This window comes from Merops nubicus, unplaced genomic scaffold (assembly GCF_000691845.1).
Source record: "Merops nubicus isolate BGI_N331 unplaced genomic scaffold, ASM69184v1 scaffold48992, whole genome shotgun sequence".
In the NCBI taxonomy this organism is placed as follows: domain Eukaryota; kingdom Metazoa; phylum Chordata; class Aves; order Coraciiformes; family Meropidae; genus Merops; species Merops nubicus.
This window is the reverse complement of record NW_008593827.1, coordinates 23,105-45,777: the sequence shown is the minus strand read 5'-3', so window position 1 is coordinate 45,777 and position 22,673 is coordinate 23,105. Positions and strand designations below refer to the sequence as shown.

Here is a 22,673-nt window from a genome sequence, read left to right as displayed (position 1 = left end):
GACTTGTTGACTAGAAAAGAAAAGAAAACAGTTTTAGTACTACCACTAATAGTAATAATGATAATAAAATAGACTATGTACAAATCTATACAAAGTTAGTCCTGACCCCAGGTCCCCCCAATGGCAATACGTCACCGTCACCCCCGGCTGGGGAGCAGCCCCCGGGGAGGGGGTCCCAGGATGGGCTCAGCCACAGACTGCGACTGGGTGCAGCAGGAGCTGGGTTCTGGAGCTCAGTTCAGGAGCACAGGACTCGGGATCAAAGGCTGGGTGGATGAAGTCCTCCTCGGGTGCCGTCCACTGCTCCTGGGGTGCCGTCCCCTGCAGCAGGAGCAGCCAGCAGACGGAAGAGAAGAGCATGGAAGGGCAACGGAAGGGCTGCCCCTCCTGATCCTTCAGCTCTTACTGGATATGAGGGCTGTGGGATGGAACACCCCATTGGTGAATCGTGGGGTCAGTTATTCTGTCTACTCCTCCCTGCAGGTGCGGGGTATGCTCTGCCCCCTCCGTGTGGGATACAAGCTTAGCAGTGGCCTTGGTCTGCTCACCAGTCCCTGGCAGTAACTGTAAACATGAAGTCTTATCACTGCTAAAGCCAGATAGTTTGCGAAAACACTGCTAGCTTCAGACAGAGCAGTTAATTAGAAGAGCTCTAGCTAAAAAGTAAAATCATTGAGCAAAACCAGCTCTGTTTACCCCAAACCAGGACACTGCCTCATCAATAAAGCCTTTATGATCTGAATTTCAACTGGTAATTCTTGTACAGCACTCATACATTCAAGTTCTGTCTCCATACAGGTAGCCCAGAGTTATAAACTCCCAGGGATGTGAACAGTGCATTAAACATGGGTATACTTGCAAGATTATATCTTCTGATCAACAAAGCTACAAGTGTGAAAACAAAGTTCCTTCAATTCATAATAAATATTTCTTCAATGTTTTGTATCTGGTGGAATTTCAACTCGGAATTGAGATGAATCTGCAGAGCAACTCTACATTCCTTAGTACAGAAAGGCCAGTGTGTTTTCTGGTGGTTCCTTTTGACAAAACAGTACCCTAGTGCTTTCGGGCTATGAAGACTAGAGTGGTTTTGTACAATACCAGGATACTAACTTTGGACCCAGTCCAGTGTGGTGATGAATAACAGGTAACACGTAACATATGTCAAAGCAAAGGCCGTCAAATCTGCCTGGCAGCTACTCGCATCTCAGTCGTGTAATTGGGCACTGTGGGCGGTTTTTCCATAATATAAAGCAATTCCTACTGACTGCAGATTGCACTTCACAGAAGGTTCAGTTAGAAGCAGATGCCAGACTCTCACTGTTCATCTGGAGGCATACACCGTACGTGAAGGGAGTGAAGAGTGGATTTGCAGTTCACAAATGTTCTCCTTGGCTTGGCCCCCGAGGCGTTGCTGGGTGTGCTCACCTGGCAAGCACCACCGGCTCAGACCCCACGGTCCTGAGGAGTGCAGCTCATCATACCTCCTCTGCAGGAGCCAACGCAGGTTTACCTGTGCAAGCCATTTCCTCTCCAAGGAGTACAGGGTACAGTGCCAAGAAGATTGAGTGCCAGGGCAGATCAAGTCCAACACCACGTGCACACTGCGGGAGGGGATCACTGACGCTGTGTGTTGGTGTCTGAGTGAGGCCCATATGCAAGGGCCATGCTTAGCATGAGACATGACAGCTAAGAATTATTGTTGCATACACACACATATATAGATGTGCATGTAAAATACATTTCTATAAAAATATATATGAACGTATCTCTAAATAGGTATGTGTATACAGGGGCTTCAAAGGAAGCCTCAAGTTGTTTCAGTATCACAGCTGACCAGAAACAATACTTCAGTGAGTTACTGTTAACACAAATAAAATAATAGGTTCAGCTGCAAAATATGCAATCGTTCCATTGTATCTACACACACTGGGCTCTGTGTCTTCCTTACTATTCAGGGGAAGAAGACAGGCGATTGAACAGATCTTATTAATCTCTATTTTATAAACCACATCTGTGTGAAAGAAGCCCGTGCCGTTTTTTCTTTGGTGCTTTAGTTTGTTTCACATCAGTTGTTTTATTTCAGAAGGAAAGTCTACAGGATACTTTTGTTATAGTGCTTTACTCATTGCACAATTCAGATCCAAATGGGCGAGTAGCCCATGTTTTTTTCATTAAAAAGCATCAGCCAGCACTAAGGATCCAGATTCTGTGGGAGGTTTCCATCCATTTAGAAGCTGCCCAAGTGCAATGGGCCTCCACAGAAGAACAAACCCATCATTGTGAGGCAGCAAAGCACACACAACATCAGATCCAGAATGGCACCATCTCAGACTGATGCAGAATTTGGATCACATTAATTTATCATTAATTGTTCCATATTTTCCTGGCTTTGCTGTAAGATGTCTGGAAAGGGCCTAGTACTTACTGCCCCCAGGCTTCTCCACCCAGTTACCTGGCACTGCGTTCAGTTCCTGCTGGTGAAAGTCTTGGGTGAAAATTTCAGGGAAAATCATGAAGCAGGCTAGCTGTGCTTAACCAGGTACCATTTGTTGCTTTCTATTGCCATCATGAAACAGTTTTATGGCAATATAGAGAAGGTGGAGTCCAGCACAACTGATACAAGTGCATCCTACACCAGCTGAAGAGCCAGTTTGTTTCCACAGCCATGTTTGGCTAATGGATTTCATTGTTCTCTGCTGATAGCAGCAGACTGAATTAGAGTGAAGAGTTCTAATTTCCATTCCACACACTTGATCCACCACATCTAAGAGTCTCCTTAATTTGTGAATTATCAGAAATAAGTGGAATTTTTTTTTCCATTTAATTTTCAGGGGCAAAATTCCAGTTCCTTGCCTTCAAATGAATAGTTTCTTATTGCAAACATTGTTCCAATTATATTAGTGAAAAGACTGTTCCTGGTACCAGTGGACCTGGCACAGACAGATACGGGTTTGCCCCATTACCAGGTTTAAAGGGGAAAAAAAGAGCTCACGTGGAAAAGACATTTGCAAGGCTTTTATCATTTGGCCAGAGATCACAATAGAATGTCAACCAACGCCTCTTTAAATGTATCTGCAAGGACAACATTGCACTGGGAATAATACCACTAATGTTTCACGGCTTGCTCCAGAATGTTCTCGTCCACCACCTTGTAGGGGAGAGTGACCTTCAGGGAGGTGTTCTCCTCCATGGCTTGGCAGATGGTTTCATACGCATAGTCGTTACCCGACCAGCAGCGCCTGGCGACCTGTCAGACCACAAAATCAAGGGGTGTAAAAATCATACATTCCTCTTGCCACAGCCCTCTGACATAATACTTGCACAAACACTGCCACTCGATTTCATGACAATAAAGCTTTCAACTCTCTGCCAGTTTCTAGCTTCTTTAGAGATTTTGGAAGTAATTTCTGTAATCATTCATTTTTATGAGTAGCATTTGGGTAGACTTGGTACCTTTTCATGCAGAAACATAACATGGGACTGATAACATTGGTAGAGCCAGGTATCTTCTAACATTTACAAAATTCTTTCACTAGAAATAATTGTGCACTCTATCCCAGCTCTGTAAATCTAGCACATGCTTCAGATAACTGTATCATTTAAGCAATCAACACTTCTTTAGTGGGATGAATATTTAAAAAGAAAAATATCACTCAATGCATTTTCAAAGAGCCAAATTCTCTGCAGGCATGTAAGGATGAAATTCTATGGACAGTCAGGGAACTGGTAAACCCTGCTTCCAGCAGCAAAGCTCTGTGCTTTGATCTGTGTACAAGCAAGATTCCCCAGATGAAAAAAAAAGTCAAGTTTTGGCACAAAGCAAGGAAGTCCTTCCCTCTATTCAATGCCTTACAAATCTCTATTACGAATTGCAAATCGGTGTCTGAAATACATCAATTGCACCAATACCCCTCTGCCACTTCAGAGATAGGATCCTAGTCTTAAACACAGACAGGATCTACCTGGGCACTACTAGGATGCAAAAACTCTAATGGTAGCAGGGGCTGGATGAGCTGGTGCTTAAATCACAAGCCTTCCAGGACACCCAGATCTAGAAATTAGGAATGGACAATAGTTCATATAGATGTCAACTATATAATGTAGGCAAATGACAATGTCAACATGTCTAACAGTTATAGTAAGTAAGCATGCTTCCCTTTTTGCTTAAAAAAATAACAAAACACAGACTGAGATATGTGGAAATTATTTGGCTCCAGTGGAATCAAGCTCATAACCATCCGTATTGGAAGCAATAAACAGAATAAGTCACACAGCTCATTAGATCTATTCCTGGGACACAAAAACCCAGATCCTAAAAACTCCTGCCTAAGTGCTCAAGCTCCCCATTCAGTTTAAAAAAAAAAAAAGGGGGTGGGGGGGGAAAAGAGCACTCGAACCCAAGTTGCTAAATAAACATAGCCCTGGAGGGAGGAAAATATTACAGTGAGCATATATAATGGGTTTTGCTTACTCCATTGGAAACATCCCAGCTGAGCATCAACTTAGCCCGTTCTTCAGCCTCCTTGGACCCATCCAAAACCAGGCCAAATCCCCCATTGACCACTTCACCCCTAAAAAAATACAAACGTAAGATAATTAAATCAAAATAATTCAAAGCAATCCCCTAACATTCGCATGAGTTAATTTGTTCAGTTTCACTGCAGGAAGAAGGATGAGAACATAGAAATGGTGCTAAGTAAGCAGCACTATCAGTGACTTTTTTACTTACAATAAACAAAAAAAAAAAACAAAACAAAAAAAAAAAAAATTGAAAGGGAATTCAGCAGGGTAAAGTCCTAGTTTCCTGGCCTGCAGCAAACCAATTCCACCTTTCTTGTAACACCCAGCTGGCAGTCAGTGTCTGCTCCAAGCAGGAGTGCCAAAAACTAAGCTTGTGCTGCATCTTCTAAAGACTGCAGTCTGTCCTGGCTCTCAAAACAAGTAAAGAAAGCTTAGCACTTCTGGTGGTCTGGAGAGTTACCTATCTCTGAGTATTTTTAAAGGTTAAGTTGTTAGTCCTTGCTACACTAGAGCCTGCTATATAGATAGGATCTTGAGGAGGACTGTGTACTTAAGCATACAGATGGATTTATTTATATTCAAGACAAATGACAGAGCATAAGTATTTTATTAAAAAAGCATTAACCACCACTTAGTGCACATCTGCCTCAGTCATTTCAAAAACAGTCATTCATTTTGTATGAGATACATAGATGTTTAAAGACATCAGTGCCAACTTTTCAGGAAGCAGACTTACTGGCAGAAGCAGAACAGAAATATGTTAAAACTAACAGATTATACTTGGGAGAAATACCAGTCTGGTTTTAAAAGGACAGTGAAAACACGTAGCACAAAACATCTTGTCTGACTTCAGAGTCCGGCCTGCTCAAGTTGCTGTTTCATTGCATATGGTGAATATTGGTGAATAATTATCCACTGCTGAGAATCTCTGAGGATTCTGGCATTATAACTCAGCATCAGCAATAACTGAGGGATGGGGCGTGCCATACAAGGCATGGTATGAGAGACTACTAATGGGAACCCTGGAGGCAGGATTTTGTCCTCTGTGTTTTATAGTTAAAATAATGAATAAGTTCATTTTTACATTAAAAGATGACATATCATTTACATATAATAACATCAGACATATCCATGAGTCAGAGCGGAGTTTAGAGTCTTCCAGTCCAGGAGGGAATTGTTTCTTACTGTATTATATTTTCTAGCAGTAACTTAAGTTTTTCAGGAAATGGTGAAATGAGGCTACATTGGAGCATTCACAGACCTGAGATCTACTCCCTGAAACTAGAACTCACGTTTTCTTAGTTTCGATGTAATATTTTTACTTACGTGGTGTTAATTCCCTTTCACTAGTCATGTGCACTGCCTGGGTGCTAAGCAGGACCCTATCATGTAGCTGAGTGAGGAACTTAGAGCTCCAGAACTCACCATCACAGTTCCATTTTGTGAACTCTCTCCACTTTACCATCATTAGATCTATCATTATTACAAACACATTTTCTGTTGAAAAGGACCGTTTCCTTGAAACTGACAGTTCTCACAGCAGAATGGCAGTGAATGCCTGTTTCTTCAGCAAGAAAATGTGAAACAAAGTCACGTTTCAATTGAAATATTTGAGTATTGTAAGCTCTGACTCCTCAAAATAAAATGTTTCTTTTCGATTGACACCGTCAACACTTTTCAGCCTGAAATTTAATTCTCTGAATCTTTTTACTGGGTGAAGTCTTTCATTAGTTCTGCTTTTAGTCTCATTTTGGCATGAAAACAAATGTCCAAACATCTGCATTTCTTGCAAATTCTACTTTTTTAATAGCTCATGTTGTTAGTCTCCTCCAAAAGAGGGGACCAGACTGGATGACAACATTACAAATGTAATTATATCAAGATCAGGGGCCAGTTACCTCACCATACTCTGATGTTTCTCCATAGAGAGACTATTCTTTACTGTCACTATTCTTTACTAGCACTATTCTTTACTGTGAAAGTACCAATCTAGAGTACACTTATGAATGTCAGTGATGCCACTGCCATGTAATTGGGATCACACAATTACATACATACAAGCACACCTCAAGACAGCCTGTTTGCAATACCGGAGAATAAGAAAATCAGACCTCTGGAACGGTGCTTTATAAAGCTATTCCATGTGGGAAGATGGTGTTTTTTTCAGTGGCAAAGATCCCCTCTGTGCCCAGCATCCCAAAGAGCATCCTTTGAACCTTAGGCATGAACAGTGAGCATCTGATCTCACTTGCACTCCATAAATTTCAAGCCTCTCCACTGATTTCCACGGAGTTGCTCCAATGTAAATCAGAATCATTCACCAGAATCTGCCCTACTGTCTAAAGAAATCACTCAAATTGAATGCCACTCTTTGTTAGGATGGATTTTTTAGCAAAACCTCTCACTTTTAAAAGGGAGTTCTCTGTCTTCATTAGAATTAGGTCACATTTCCAAGTAATTAAAGAAACATGTGGCACTTTGACCTAAGCTACCTCCTATAATTTCCAGATGTCTCCTTCCAAGGTGATCAAAGAAAACAAGGCCTCTCTCACAATCAAGATGTCACACTGTCAACAGTGCAGTGCAATTCTTAAATTGCTTCTGCCTTTTTGTTACTACAGGTTACTTAAGCTCCATGTTAATACCTCCTTGCAAGTAAACAGGCATCAAGAAACGAATAACATTAATTTGCTGTAATTATAGTCGAGACTATGTTAATTCTCAAGTGTCTCGAACAGCACATGTGATGCAGCTTCCAGCTAAATGAATATTAATCCTGCTTTTTCTGTTTGTCCCGCAGGGCTATAGCACAGAAAAACCCAAGCAGGTAAAAGGCATTTCTCTAGTCTCTTAGGGAAGACAGGGCAGATCTGGCAGCGCCTCCAGGCAAGCCCAGCCTCTGCAGGCAGGACTGGTAGCTGAACACAGTGCAGCTGCCATTTCTGGACCCCCTGCACAGAAATTTGCCAGTGACAACATGATTTCTCCCTAATCACATATATATTTGTTTATAAATATATATAAGCTTCTGTGAACACTTGTATCTAGTGTACATGTCATTAGATACTATGTATCTAATAACAAAGATTTTTTTCAGACACCTGGTAATTTCTTTATGGCAAAGTCAGCTGAGTTTTTAGCTCTTCAAAGAAAACCAGGGTCCTAAAACCACTTCCATATTTCTCTTCCAGGCAAAGAAAGCAGTTTGTTATACGATTGGGAGTTTGCTTTGCTTCTTTTAGCACACTTAATTTATTCCCCTCTTTCTCCTTGGAAGGTAAAGGAGTGCAGCACTTTAACTAGCCAGGGTGGTGCCATGATTAGTTAAGAAGAGCAGTCGTGCAGTGGCTTTTGGGGACTCTCCAGATCACAGCATCTAATGACAGGGCATTGTTATCACATCTGAGTCTCAGCATGGTGGCTTATTAAGGCTGGTGCAGAGCCAGGCCTGATTTTCAGGCTCTGCCTTCTTCACTGAAGCACTGCAATTTAATCACAGAGGGTATGATTGCTCCTGAGAACAAGGTGAGCAGATACTGTTCCACATGAGAAACCACAAAGCAGCCATAGGAAATGTCACAAAGCATAACCAAACTGGTTTTCCATTGATATTTTGATTTCAGTGAATAGCCACCTGCTAATTTTCTGATGCACTACATAAAAGAGAGCTCCTCTGCTCTGCCTTGTGGAAGAGCTTCTTTCTAACGATGTAACTCCACTTTAAGAAACAACTAAACTGATGTAACTGAAATTGAAGTTTGGTAAATGTCAGTTTTCTAGAAGTAAGGGCAGTCAATCTCTCTTTCAATCGCTCAGGGGACTACAAATGTGCAGGAGGGATTTGTCTTACAGAGGCCAGAGACATAGGGAATATGATTGCTTATACCCTTTGAATTAAACATCATCAATGCGCAGAACATTTGTGACATAAGGAATTATTTTAACAGTTCTAATGATTACAATCATCATTAAAATATTCCAAATATTTTGTACAACATACAAAGAAAATCACTTTCTGCTACAATTCACAAGTGGATATTTTAAAAGGTTAAACTCTACTAAGGCAATTCAGGCAGAACTAGTCTGCTGTGATCTCTGGCGACCGAGATGACCAGAGTAAGCAGATACTCTGGTATGTGTTTTCCATTCAGAGTTATGGAAGTTGTGAATAAAACTCTGGCCATGGTGGTTATCACTGAAATCACTACAGGCAAGTTTTCAGTTCATATCTAAGTCCTCAAAGAGATTTCTTAACCCATTGTTCAATTTTGATCTCACATTCCTTCTGTTCAGTAGTTACTTTGCTGAAATGAAAGGAATTAGAGTACAGGAGAAGGAATTCTCCATCTTACTCGACGGGATATTTTCTAGATTCTGCTCATCTGTAGGTATCATCATATCTCTGATGATAACATCTGCTACAAGTTCTTTGGCTTGCTGTTGTTGGCATATTACAGAGCTGGATGGAACAGGGAAGTTGAGGGTTCACTACAGCATTTAGTTCAATCAAGAGGGTTGTTCCCCTTTTGAGAGGCAACACCACCAACTGAAGACATGACTTTGCTGGACTATGCTGGAATGAACAAACCGGAACTAAGACTCTGAGGTGTGGCCAGGCTCCTTTCTCCTACACCTCTGCCAGTCCAGAGTCACCTTTTAGTGGTATGTAAAGGATGTATAATATTTCTTTCTTTCTGCTTCTCAGTTTAGGCTTTTCTCTTAGTTCTGCATCTTATATGAAGAAGGTGTTTAATCCACTCCTTACTTGGCTGTGATCTTTTATCCTACCAGGCTCGAGCAAGGGGAGAAACACTGGCTGGCACCAGAGCTGGTTTGTATCAATAACCCCTCGTTGCACTTTAGCACATGAGCATTTATATTGGGGTCCTAAGGTCACAGACTTAAATGCAGCTTAAGGGGAAACCTAAACATAATCCATCCACTAACACTCTGGCTGTGCATGTGTGAAGACAACTTTGGAAGGAGAACTTTTGGTTCAAAAAGACGACAGCAGACCATCCCTGTTTGGCAAATTAAGTTCTTCAAACTGTGCTGTGGCAAGTGTCCAAAACACTTTTTCTAGACATGGGCACATTAATGAAAACAGCCTCATACAACAGCACACTATACCTTACACATCCTTCCAGATCTTGTTTCCAAATTCATCCTTCCCATGATCACAACATTTTGTACTACCCCAGGTAATTCAGGCACCTTTTATGGGACTCCCCTCCTGTCTCTCCTCCCCACATGCACATACAGCTGTGGAACGGGATTCAGAGTCCAGCTTTAGAAGCGTAAATAAGTTCTTACCAGCCAACTCCACCACCATTGTGCAGTGCAACCCAGGTTGCTCCTCTGAAGGCATCTCCTACGAAGTTTTGTACTGCCATGTCTAGGAGGAGAGGAGAGGGGTTATGGGCCTGACATGCTGCGGGTTTTTTTGCCCCCTTTGGTTGTGCTGCTCACCCCTCCCACTGACACCTTGATTACGGCTGTGTGAAGGCAGTGTTGGAGGCAGGGTTCACTCACAGCTTCTGTCACTCCTATAGACTGAACATCTCCTGCTTGGGAGGAACAGGCAAGAGACTTTTCCTTGCACTCTTTGTCCCTACACCATGGGAAGAAAATGCCAGTTTCACACTGTGATTTGTGAGGACTCTAGTGCTTTCTGCATCTCTGGTCCAGTTCAAGCAGTTGAAGAAACCACCACTCCTCAGGGTGGAGAGAAATACAATCCTCTCCTCTGGGATGCCTCAGTCATGGAAGAACAGCCTAGACACATCCATGTGGAGGGTTTCAAAAGTGGGGTGGGGAGGAGCTCCTGAAAAAGAACACACCTTGCAGCTCTCAGAAGCCTGAAATATTTTCAGATCAGACTGCAAAGTTAATTCAGGCCTGTGCAGAAAGCCAATTGAAAGCTGAGGAGTTGCATTTTGGGAACAAAGTTAGGATGAAAGTGGTATTGTCCCTGATTCTCTGGGCATATGGGAATTTTACTCTGAACATGAACTACTGAGATCACAAAGAAAGTTTGTTTTGTTTTTAAAAAATGAAGAAAAATAATTTAGCAGACAAATGTAATTAGACTAATGTAAAATGCATTATTTCCACTGAAATGTACACTAGAATTTTGTATATTCACTACTTGTGCTAAAGCATATACTCAGGTGGACAGAAGCACACACAGAGAGTAACAGGACAAAATTTACTGAAAATGTTTGTCCAGATTTAAATCAGGACAGATTTAATAGATCATTTGCTTTGCTTTTAGCAGCAAAAAGAGACAAACAGCAATATCCCCCACCAGCTACATTTGGAGACCTACAGTTGTTACTTGTCTGATGGAAAAATCAGCGTACTTGAGCACTAATCTGTACTGAACCCTGTCAAAAGCCCATTATGGCATCTTTTATCTGACATTATGTCACTTTAATAACCCAATTATCATAATTACAGTGCTGTCAAGGGGGAGTGGGAGACATCAAAATCCTCATCTTATAAAATGTGCAGATTTCTTTCTCAGCCAATAGCATGCTAAGAGTGGAGGTTGAACAAGGAGCATGGCAAGTGGACCAATGATGTAATAACGTGCTGCTCCTTGGCTTCAATAAAGGTCACACTACCTGTGCAAATGTCTGGGCTGAAATACACTGTGCAGAGCAACAATGGCCCAGGTTTGCCCAGGATCAGGCCAGGTACTTACTGTAAAACAAAATGAGACAGGCACATACTCTGAAAAATGCCTGTGTGCCAGAGAGGAGCCAATTTCACCTGAACCAGCTCAAATGTGGCATTAAAACAACAGGAAAGGAAGGAGGGGAAGACCTAAGATGTTCTTTTATACATCCTGAGGCTCATCTGATAAAACTGAGTGAGGTCTGGTTTCAAAGACCAATGAAATCAGTGGTCAGAGTTTAGATAAGCTCTTGGAGAAGGCAAAAGGTTCATGTAAATCACAAAATGTGAAGAAAAACACATAGCATAATAAGCAACAGAGTTTAGCAAGCCTTATTTCTATTGCCTTCTCCTGAGGGCATTGGCTGAGGTTTACTTATGTTGCTAAGCCCTTTGGTGGAGAGGTTATTCTGAATTGCTCTTCTCTGTGCAGCTGCACCATTTTCTCACAGCTTGTCAGAACCAAACATTATTCCAGGCATCTATCCATCTGGCTTATTCGAACTAGCCAACATACTCAAGAAGTGTTGAAGTGGGACTGACAGAAAGAGCTAAAAGCCTCATCAGGAAATCCCATTAAGATAGCAGGGAACTTTTTTCCTTAAAATTGAGCCGTAATTTGGTTCTATTGTGAATCCCCATAATGGAGGTAATTCAATATGCTCAGCTACTTTTATCATAATTTCTCCTTCTACAGCAGCTTGTATCCTCCAGTCTCGTGCCACTTTGTGATTGTCAGTTCATGACACGTGGGAACACTACTGGGCTAAAGCTATTAGCATAATTTCAACAAGGCTGAACAACAAGCAACAAGTAAGCAACAAGGCTGGGGTCAAATTCAGAATGCCCAACTTCCATTCTTATGCTTTTACTATCAAAGTACGTTCTCTTATGACAGAAAAGCTCCTTTCAGAAACTCCTGACTGTCTGCTTGAGTCCTTAGGCAGTGAAACAAATGCAGCTGTGAATCTTTTTACTTTAAGCAAAATACTATCATAGACTTGAGTCTGATCTTGTGGATACTGGTCCCCCTACCCCCCCCAAAAAAAAAACCCAAAACAACAAACCAACCAACCCAACAAATCACAGGCTGTAATCCTGCTCAAATCACCTCTTCTTGATGTGCAAAATTAAAATCAAACAGAAGATACAGTCCTCTGAGATACACTGCTCTCCGTTTACTTCAGGTAAATCTAGTGCATCTTCATTGAATTTTCAATATTGTTGTGGACCTCTCTTATTTAACTAGCTCTAATTTTGTGTCTGTATCACTGTTAAAACCCACAAAGCTTCTCAGGAAATCTGATTAATTTGGATTAAAGAGTTAAACAAAACCATTTTTTAAAAACTGCACAACAAAAAAACCAGTTTCCCTTTTAAAGCGATTTCCTTGTTTGCCCAGGCAGACAAGCCTCAGCTGCTCTACTGACCTGCACAGAAGGCTGATCCATCATAAATGTTTGACGTTTCTCTGTAAGGACTGTCAGTCCCACTCACATCATGGTGATCTCGGCTGAGGACTACTGGAGCCTGCAAAAAGCCAAGGACAAGAAAACTGAATCCTTTGTGGACTGTCAGTGCTACCAAGGATCATCATTTGCTGAAGTCACCTCTGTCATTTCAAACCCCAGCTTTGTCCCCCCTCCTAAACACCCTGAAACACCTTCTCTGCCTATCATATATTACAAAACAGTTTTTCACATACTGGGCATGAAAACCATCATCCTTTCATAACTAAGAACAAGATCTTGTTTTTATGCCAATGGCATTCTCAAAGGAGGGCAGGGAGAAGAGAGGAAGCAGTATGGTTTCCTTATCTGAGCATTCCTTTGCTGAAATTTCCAAGACACTTCAAAAAATATTTTGCATACAAAAGTATGCAAACATATTCATTCAAAAATAGTTCTTGTTTGCTGTTGTAAATGAAAACTAAAAACTTTTACACTTTTTCATTCTTCCTGAAGATTTCAAGACTAAAAATAAGTTAGCAATGCAAAGCAGTTATTTCATACAGCTCAAACAAGTCCATTCTTGATCTGGAATTTAACTGACAGCATGAACCTAGATCAGCTTGCAGGTCTTCGTTATCATTTACCATGCAAGGGTTTATGTTAGAGTAATTCATTCTTGGCATGGTGTGGTCTGGAATTAGCTGGCTCTGTTTTATGCTGGCAGTGAATTAGAAAAATCATTGAAAATAGACATGAGCACCCAGCTGGTGAGAGGGGAATGGAGATTTGCAGAAACAAAAAAAGAGGACATAGCAAAATCTGAAGGGCCTGGGAGTATGACCCTGCCAGTCATAGCTCCAAGGGAGTGCTCTCTCTGGTCAGGTTTATTTTTTGAGACTAGCTTGCAGTGACGTTCATTTTGAATTCCAAGAAGGTCACAGTGTTTGAAATATTTTAATAAACATTTTCCAAATAACAAACCCCAGACCTTTCCTAGCTAGAATGCATTCTAAGTTTTACTTGAGTTCACCTCTTTAAAAAGGGCAATTTTGATTCAGCTGTCAAAGATATGGAGATGAATGAATGACAGTGATGCTGCAGTACACACAGCAAGGAATGTGTGTAACTACTGAGTGGTACCTTCAGGATTTTGGTCCCCCTGGATGTCACATTGTACCACCTACAGTACTCATGAATAACTTAGAAATCCCCTGTACAGTCTTGCCCAGAGTATGTATTTACCACCACCATATATGGTCTGTGGGGTTTTACTCAGATGAGTAAGATATTGCTCATTATGCACTAGAGTGGCAGCATCAAGCCTAATTATTTTCTTCATTTAGATATGCAATGCAAATGAAAACTGACTGCAGAGCTCCTAGAGCCATAATATGGCCAAAAGTGAGGGACATAGGGTAAGCAGCACTGGGCAGTCTTATGACATTTAATGTTTGGGGCACTGCTAAGGAGTTACAGTCCCTGCCTTGTGTTTTCAGCAAGTCACAGCACAATATGTTGTGCTTGTAGATGCCCAAATAGAAAATAAGGCAGATTCCCAGCATGAAATAAAAGGTAGCATCTCTCAGACTTTCTAACCCCATCTCTCTCCTGTTCCATAGTGCAATACTGGTGACGGGCAGGGAGGATGACTGAGCTCTAACGCATGCTGACAGAGTACTGGTCCCATGTAAACAGCAGGCACTTCTGCTCTCACTGGTTGAATCTTTCTCCTTTCCCACCTGCCACTCCATTAAACACAATTACTGGGCCATATCAAGACAAAAACGACAAACCTTAATCCTTCCTTCGGAAATAGCTCTATTAATAGCCACGGCTATAGACACACGACCCCTCTGATCAGAATATAAGATTCTAGCTTGAGAGCCAACAACCTGGAAAATAAAAATGCCAGAGTGATAAGGTTTTCTGTGCAACTGGCTTATCTTCAGGCCCCAGATAAACGGAGTCACAGGATTGATCCCTTCTGTAGGAGAAAGTACAGATTATTTTTTCATCAACATCCACCTTCCAGAAAAAAAAAATAGAAATTAAAGTCCCTCTTTGAACAGAGTTTTATCTCAACTTGCACAATCGGTGAGACGTATTTCTGTATTCAGCTGCTACTGTCCAATAAATCCCACTTTTTAAATCAACCTGATTGCTAGGCTATAATCCCCCTATCAACAAATCCCTTAACAGCAAAGAGGGAGAGAATTGGAACTGGTGATGGTGGGGTGGAAGGGAAGAGAAATATAGAAACAAAGAATGGCAAAGAACATCTGTCCTGCACAGCTATGCTCCTCTCCAGCTTCTACCCCACAGACCAGTCTGGCTTCCAGATGGGCAGAGCACATGTGAGCCCGACAGTGTTAACAGTTAGCTTCACAGTGAGAGCCTGCCCTAAAAAGAAAAACAAAAGATGCTTCACTGGCATTCTGCTTCCCACAATGCAAAAGGATGGCAGTTCTTTGGGCTCATCATGTTTTGAAAAGGGTACTGAGAGCTGCAGGTATGAAGAGGTTCGGCCAAAGCAAGGCCAAGAAGGATGTTTTGAACAGTGCTCAGAAAGAAAGGTAGCTACAAATGAGGTGGAGGTTGAAGCATTGATTTGTTTCACTCCAGATATAAGGCAAGATATTGCTGGATTATTTCCAGAGCATTTCCAGATGAGGAAAAGAAGGGAAAGACCTGCTTCAGTTTACCCTAAAACCCTGCTGTGGAGAGATGTTTCTCAGCCCCAGGAGTTTCAGCCAGTGTTTTCATTCACGCCCATTCCTGCCTTTCACTCCAGCACTCCAGAACTGCACTCTGGACCAGAGCAATCACATGTGCTGGAGGAGGTTGTGCACTTACCAGGTTGTGCCTGCCAGCTTCCCGAATCCAGCGGATGTTGTCATGATACTGCTGCTTCACAGATGTGCTCACTTGCAAGAGAAAGCAAGAAGGAAAAGAGGGTTTGAAAATGAATGCAGTATGCTCTAAATTTAATTTAATTCAGCTGACAGTACTAGGAAGTCAAATTCTACTCTCAGATACAGGCACGCATATAGGAAATGCTATATAGAAGCCTCTGTGTAGCTGATGTGGTAACTGGTACCATATATTTAGAGGAATGTATTCAATGTCACCCAGATGGAACAATAATTCCCATTTGGATCTTTAGAAAATTAAATTAAATCTTGAAATATGGGTTACATGTACTGTTCACTTTTTATCATCTATCTTGCTGTCTGCTGAAGGCCAAATGCCTTCCCGAGGCTTTGCTAAAGTGGTAGCTTTAGAAAGCTCCATGACGTTGGGCACTATAGTCCACGCTTGAATCAGGTAATTAATAACTCCCTTGATTCAGCCAGCAGAAATTCTCAGAAGCAGCTGGCAATACATACTTGAGGATAAGTTACACCGTTGCTGGGATGTCGATTTATACAGAAATACATTTATACTAAATGGCCAACCTAAATGTTTTTATCCCAAGATGAAACCGAGGTCTCATCCTACAAACTGAGGTACGCTGCCTCACATTACTATGGAGCACAAACTGCAGAAAAACTTACAGAGTCGATACTTTATGTGTAAACCCACCCTATGCCTTGTTTAGATACACACGTTGTTATGAGTACTGTAAATAATGGGTTTATATCCTCCAGCTCCTCCTCTCATTTATATCTGTGCCATTCCATCTCAATCAGCCAAACCAAAGAGGAGGAAGAATAAAGACAGTGAAATATGGCACATATCAGACACATGGTGACCTCAGTGCAGTTAGCTGCTTCCAAAGGCAGGAACCATCTGCAGCAAGTGAACAAAAAGGGGAGAGGAAGTATGGAATGGGACAGAAGCATTGCCTTCCTGTCTTAATTTCGGGGGTTTTTACAGTTATCCCTCTCCATGCAGGCTGAGTGTGAGCTCAGATGAGGTTGCAGCAGCTGAAGAAGTTACTGCCTGTAGGCTCTTTCTGTGTGGGCTATGTCACACTGCCTTGTCCTGAGAGACGTGGTCAGCTACCACAGGGCTCAGCTGGCATGTGGCAATGTGCCAAGCCACCACGACTTGCTCATGCACTAGAACTTCAAGTTATAATTATTTCTGCAGATGCCAGGGTAGCATGTTCCCCATCACTTTCCATCTCTCTCACCCATTTTCAAGTCATATTATAATGTATACAGAACTTATGTTTGAAAGTCAGACTGGAGGAACTGCACGCTGCTAACCTGATTCCTGGTAACTGAGAAGAGTGTTTAGACTACTGGCTTTCCACTAGGCAGTGTGTCAGCAGGTATGCATGGTAAAACCAGAGAAAGGAAAGAGGAAAAGGCAAGATACTCATATTTAATGCAGGTTAAACACATCGTTAAAGGGAAATGTAAAATACGCCCATTCCTGCAGAGACAGACCTTCCACAAAGAGAGCTTTAATGATCCTAAAAAGACCTGTCAGTGCTTTGGGGGCTGGCTCCAAGTGGTAGCATCTGAACTCTGCAATGAGGATTAACATGTCAACTCTTAGCTGCACAGGGAGTGAAAGGTGGAACATCTGCTGCCAGTGCTGTCCTGGTAAGATTGTACTGCCACTCTCAAGCTTTAAGGAATCATCTTCTAGAAGGTAATGGGTAGTATTCACTTATGTAATTACAGATATTTAGAGTTTACAGGAGTTACTCTAGAAAACCAAATAGAGAATGAGTTCCTTTCTGTGACTTTTCTAAGCTATCTCAGAGAGCACTTACCATATTTTTACCATACCCTATGATTCTATGATTCTATATTTTGTACTTCACAATGCACAGACTTATAGAAAAGATCTTACTGTCTGTTAATTCTACAGAATGTATCCAAAAGAGAAGATAGATGAGAATACTGGCTACAAGGACATATCTCAACAGCACATCTGTTCCTCCCAGCCAGCTCCAATAAACAATCATATTCTCTGTCCTAAACTCTGCTGTGTCCAAAGTTGGATTTCATCAGTTAACCCTGGGGACATGAAGAATCCTCCCTCTTATTTAGCATTACTTCCTGCAGCTGAAAAAGATCTTACAGCTCTTTCTAGAAAGGCCTTAACTTTAGAGTAGCCCCATGTGTCTTATTTGCTAAACTGCTGCCTCCACCTGCCCACGCCAAGAGGAGTATGTTTGCAATTCAGGCTAGCTATTGCGTTGCTTCTGGTATTTCTTGCACTTATTTAGGGTTTAAGAGATACTAGAAAGCATTGTGTACTCAGAGGAATAGTCCTCATCAACATAGATATTGGCTCCCTTTGCTCTGGGGAGACTCAGTCTGTTGCTACACATCAGCTCAGCCTTCAAACTACCACAAAGGTCATAAATCTAGGCTACACTACAATCAGTGCTGCATCTCTCATGCAAAGGCTAATTTAACCACTTGGCTACCTTTGGAATAGAAGAAGATACAGAAGAAGTTTCATAGGACTTTTTCCACAGTTTGTGAGATTTCAGTGCAAAAATTCATCTCCACAAAAGGAGAAGAATGGTTAACATTGGGCTCAAGGCCAGGTCAAAAGTTGAGAGTTGGGAATGCAACAGACTTCAGCTCTGTGGAGTTTTCACTCAGCATTCCTAACAGACTCTTTTATAAAATTCAGAGGTAGGTTCAGATTTTAGATCAGTATGTATGTGAGAATGTCCAGACTCTGGAATTTGGTCCAAGCTCAGGTCCCATACGAAGTGGACAACACGTGTAATCCTCAAGAACATGAATCCATGAATGGATACTTATTTTCTGGCCAAATTCTGTTTTCATTTCTCTTTGAAATCCTATTCCCATTGTCCTACTAAACTCACCAGCAAATCCTAAAACGGCCTTGCCCTTAATCCTGTTTTCACCTGTTTACATTTTTTTCAATATCATTTTTCATTTAAATTAAGAATATATAATACAAGGGCTCAATGCTTTTTATCTGTGGAAAAGACTTCTCTCCCCAGCTTTACATTAACATCTATAAAAGCACCCTGATAATTTTGTACAGACAGTAACTGATTCATTTCCTAGCCTTGCAATGCAAGCCATCCAAAGGTAATGCACCAGTTCAGTCTTGAGAGAAAATTACTGGGGTTTGCAGTACGTGGCAGAAAAATTACTGTGAATTTCTGAAGGCAGATCCAGGACTATAGTATTGGATTTTCACCTTCCCTTCAATTAAGCTAAGGGATCAGGTTTAAAAATATATCAGTTTCAATATCCATAGAACAGGGTAGGCACTTCTGGATCATTGCATTAAAAACACCTCATGCTCTAGTGCTGTTTCCTGATGATGATTCCTAAGGAAAATTTAGAATAGACATAACTAAGGATCTTGCACTCTATCAGTAATTCACCTTTTAGGAGGAAGAAGAGACTGCACACCAGCCTTACATTACAGGAAGACAATTGTAGTTTGTTTCAAATTAGACATATGAGTGTGGTACATCCTTTTCAGAAAAACCACCCTAGATCCCCACAGTGCTAATTATTCCAGAGCAAACAGGAGGGCATTCAACATTTTCACACTTCTGTTCAGATTTCAATGATGTCTCTCATGAAAGAAGCAACAAATATTTCAATATTACCACATAAAAATATTATGCTCTCCTGTTTCCTGCAAGGAAAGGAGTAGGGCCTTCCGCTGCAGCTTGTGAGTTTAGGATTCACATTTGCTGACACAAAATTAGCTTTGTCTCAGTTCCCATTCATAGGCAGGGGATAACAGTGATAGCCCAGTTTCAGGGATATGGAAGAGTGAAAGAGTGTAATTCCTAGATAATTGAGTAGCACACAGAGCCTTGCAGGTATTCCAGATTGATTCCACCAGTGAGTAGAAACAGCTGTCAATTTATTAACAAGTGACAAAAAAGAAAGACCTCAAAATTGTAATCACAAATGAATGACACTGGATGGAGCACCACACCCATGAAACCTGGGTTTCCTGCCACTGATCTGCTTCCTAGCCTCTTAAAAACCTCTATAGATTCCTATGCCTCATTCACCTGTGAGACACGGGCAAAGCAGTTTGACTCCTTTCAAAAAAACTCATGGGGACCTGTTGATGGAAGATACTGTCTGCCTTAAAGTTTCAAGGTGACAAAGTGCAGGAAAATGAAAAGAAAGGCTCTTAGCTAAAATTGCAGCAATATCTTTAGGATGGTGTTTTTACATTTTATATACTGGTTACACTCCTTACATGAGTTTGCAGAACAGCAAGATTTCCTGCCCACATGGAGCCAGCAAGAATCTGCTTTCTATAGTTTCAGCCAAAAGCTAACACACATTTCACCAGCCTCCGTTTCCTTTTATTCCCAAAAGCACTCCCAGTGATGGGGCATGAGGTGATGGGCTTACCTCCCTGACGTATTGAGTCTTCCAGCACTGACATGGCAATTGAGTCAGTGGTAGCAAGATCCTGTGGGTCACCTGAGGTACAAACCCAGCGGAATGGCCCAAATCCCAGGGAAAAAATGTCCCTGGGAAGAGAACATGTTTCATTAAGAGATAGTTAAAATTCTTTCCTTATTTATCCTGGCTGCTAGCAGTGCTTTTCTTTCATTAGCCAGAGACAGAAGAATTTGAAACATTTTCAATGAACTAATCTAAACAGAAGCATCAAGGACCATTAATTGAGAAATTAAACAGTGCTGCTTCACGCAGCTATCGACTGGTGTATAAAACAACAGTCAGCCCAGAATTTTGATAGGACTATTTGGCAGTCCAAACAAATGCATCAGATGAATTGCAATTTTTCTTTTGTTTCATCAAATATATTCTCCCTGCTGCCTGGTCTTTTCTTCCTTAACCCAGGCTAACTCTGCACACATCTGCACTGTCAGACAAGTGTAGGTTCTGAACAAGTGCCTGAATCCAGACTCATTTGCTGTCTACATTGTTTACACACAATAGGAAGACACGCTTCAGCTGAGTTCCAGAAGAAGAGATCTAATCTGGTTGGTGCCTTACTCTATGTTCAAGCTCTTATTCACAAGTTGAGCATGGGTCAGAGGCAAAAAATGTTATAAACCCAGCCCCTCAACAGTTTTCCTGAGCTCAACTTTTTCTACAAGCAGTATGCACAGCATGGGCAAGAGGTACAGTTGGCAACATGGGCAGAAAAGTTTCCTATTTCAGGTGTGCCTTTAACTTCACTGTAGACATAGCTTTTGGTGATCAGGAATTGAGCTCTACTGCTCTGAGGAGACAAGCTCTTCATTTTTAGCACCTAGAAGTGAAGCTGCATAACAGAGTTTGCGGCTGTGAGTTGGCTGTTCTCTTGCCTAGGACTGCCTGAGGAAAACTGATGTAAGCAAAAATGCAGCTTTTCCTGTAGAGGAACAAAGTTTTGATTTGGTAATGTTTTAACTTACTGTTCACACATCTGGTATCTGCTTTCATAAGACCTGTCAAATCTAAAAAGCATAAAACTTTACACCAAATTATGAAGATATGCCATTCCTTTCAGGACAAAATATTGGCAAAACATCTGCTGTCAGAGTTTACTTATGTTAATCACATACAAGATGGCCCTCCAGGTCTGGCTCTTCTTTTGCCCTGTACACAGGAAAACATATGAAGTAGCTCTAGGAAAGTCAATAGAAAACATGAGCACGATACTTCCAGTCAGCATGTCATCTCCCAAAAACACACTAGGCATTACTCCGGAGTGGAGAAAAATAAGATCAACTCTGGCATAACGCTTGTGAGATCGATTTTCCTACTACCGCTGTTGACTCCTTTTCATCATTTGTCATGTACTGAAAGATTTGCACTAAGTGGAATCTCTGTGCTCCTCCCCTGCTAAGCAAAGGGAGTCACCAGGCACTTGAGTGCTTTATTCCAAACTCTCCCCAGCATACCCCATGATGTGCTGGACATAGGAAGGATATCGAAATTCTTTTTTATTGGCTCCTTTCTTCTCAACATCAGCACCTAAAAAAGAAATGTGATAGTGAGTTGATAAACAAAAACTGTAAAATGTAAAAGCAGATTGCACCTGGGTTCTCATGAAGGCTTTACCTCATCTACAGAAAAGGTTAGGGGTCTCAGAGAACAAGAGAGAGACTAAAGAGTTGGCATAACACGGTGGTCAACCCTATCCTATCAAAATATACAGCTGGCAAGATGCATTCAGGATTGTCCTTGTTTTCACCTAACAACTCCAAGATCTACTTACCAGCCCTTTGAGCTTCCAAGAGAAAAGCATTGCCATAATCCCAAAAAAACATGCCCTTATCAGCTAGTCTGTTAATAGCAGCCACGTGTCTCCTCAGACTGAAACAGAGAAGGAAACAGTTGTTTGGATTGATAAAATATCAGAAAGAATAATATCATGAACTCAGTAAAGACAAGGGAGTAGGGGGAGACAAGTGGAATTGAAAGACCCCAGAAAAATTCAGACGTAAACCCATAAGATATCAACTGAGATGCTTTCAGTCTCTGTAGCACCTATTTTCCTCAAATCTTCAGGTGATTTACAGTCATTAAGGGAACTTCATTAATAATCAGAGAGGGGTCATGTCTTTCTGCAAAGAAATGCAGCCAGCTCTGAGGACAGATGCTAATAACAAAAAAACAGCCTACACAAACCTGCAAAATAGTTTCCGAAGTTCACAGAGACAAAAACAGAAAGTGGCTAAAAACGTCACTGTTCTGGCCTCTCCCCTGGCCAAACCAACCCAATTTCCCCTGTTTCCAATAGTGGACCACACCCAAGGACTGCTCTCTTTGATACCATTCCCACTAAGTTGTTATCTAGTTCTAACCTTAATGCATAGTTGCATACAGAATTGTACATGCATAAATGTAACCTCTTGCAACTCTAGAGGTAAACCAATGCCTAACAAATGAAACTGGACTTTTTTTGGTCATATCAAACTTGTTAGAAGTTAGCCTCTCCCACAAATTTACCTTTCTGTTACCTCTGTCTTAGAGTAGTATGATAACAGAAGAACTGGGGAACTGGAAAAGTCCTTGCAAGTCCCTCATCCCAAGTCAAATAGACACTCACATTCTACATCCTAGAGGAAACAGGTCTCCA

The 22,673-nt window shown here is 41.4% G+C and overlaps 1 protein-coding gene across 1 annotated transcript in view; it reads right to left on the bottom strand.

Moving 5' to 3' along the window:
* Window positions 1–3,109: 3,109 nt before the first annotated feature.
* The window catches only part of UROC1 (urocanate hydratase 1), a 40,805-nt gene continuing 21,241 nt past the window's right edge, over window positions 3,110–22,673 (bottom strand). The window contains exons 12-20 of the mRNA XM_008935541.1: window positions 21,810–21,907; window positions 21,493–21,565; window positions 19,988–20,109; window positions 15,507–15,577; window positions 14,447–14,545; window positions 12,633–12,732; window positions 9,838–9,919; window positions 4,475–4,574; window positions 3,110–3,250 (exon numbers count right to left, since the gene is read on the bottom strand). Of these exons, the coding sequence (XP_008933789.1) occupies window positions 3,110–3,250; window positions 4,475–4,574; window positions 9,838–9,919; window positions 12,633–12,732; window positions 14,447–14,545; window positions 15,507–15,577; window positions 19,988–20,109; window positions 21,493–21,565; window positions 21,810–21,907 (886 nt within the window). The remainder of the gene's footprint in view (window positions 3,251–4,474; window positions 4,575–9,837; window positions 9,920–12,632; window positions 12,733–14,446; window positions 14,546–15,506; window positions 15,578–19,987; window positions 20,110–21,492; window positions 21,566–21,809; window positions 21,908–22,673) is intronic.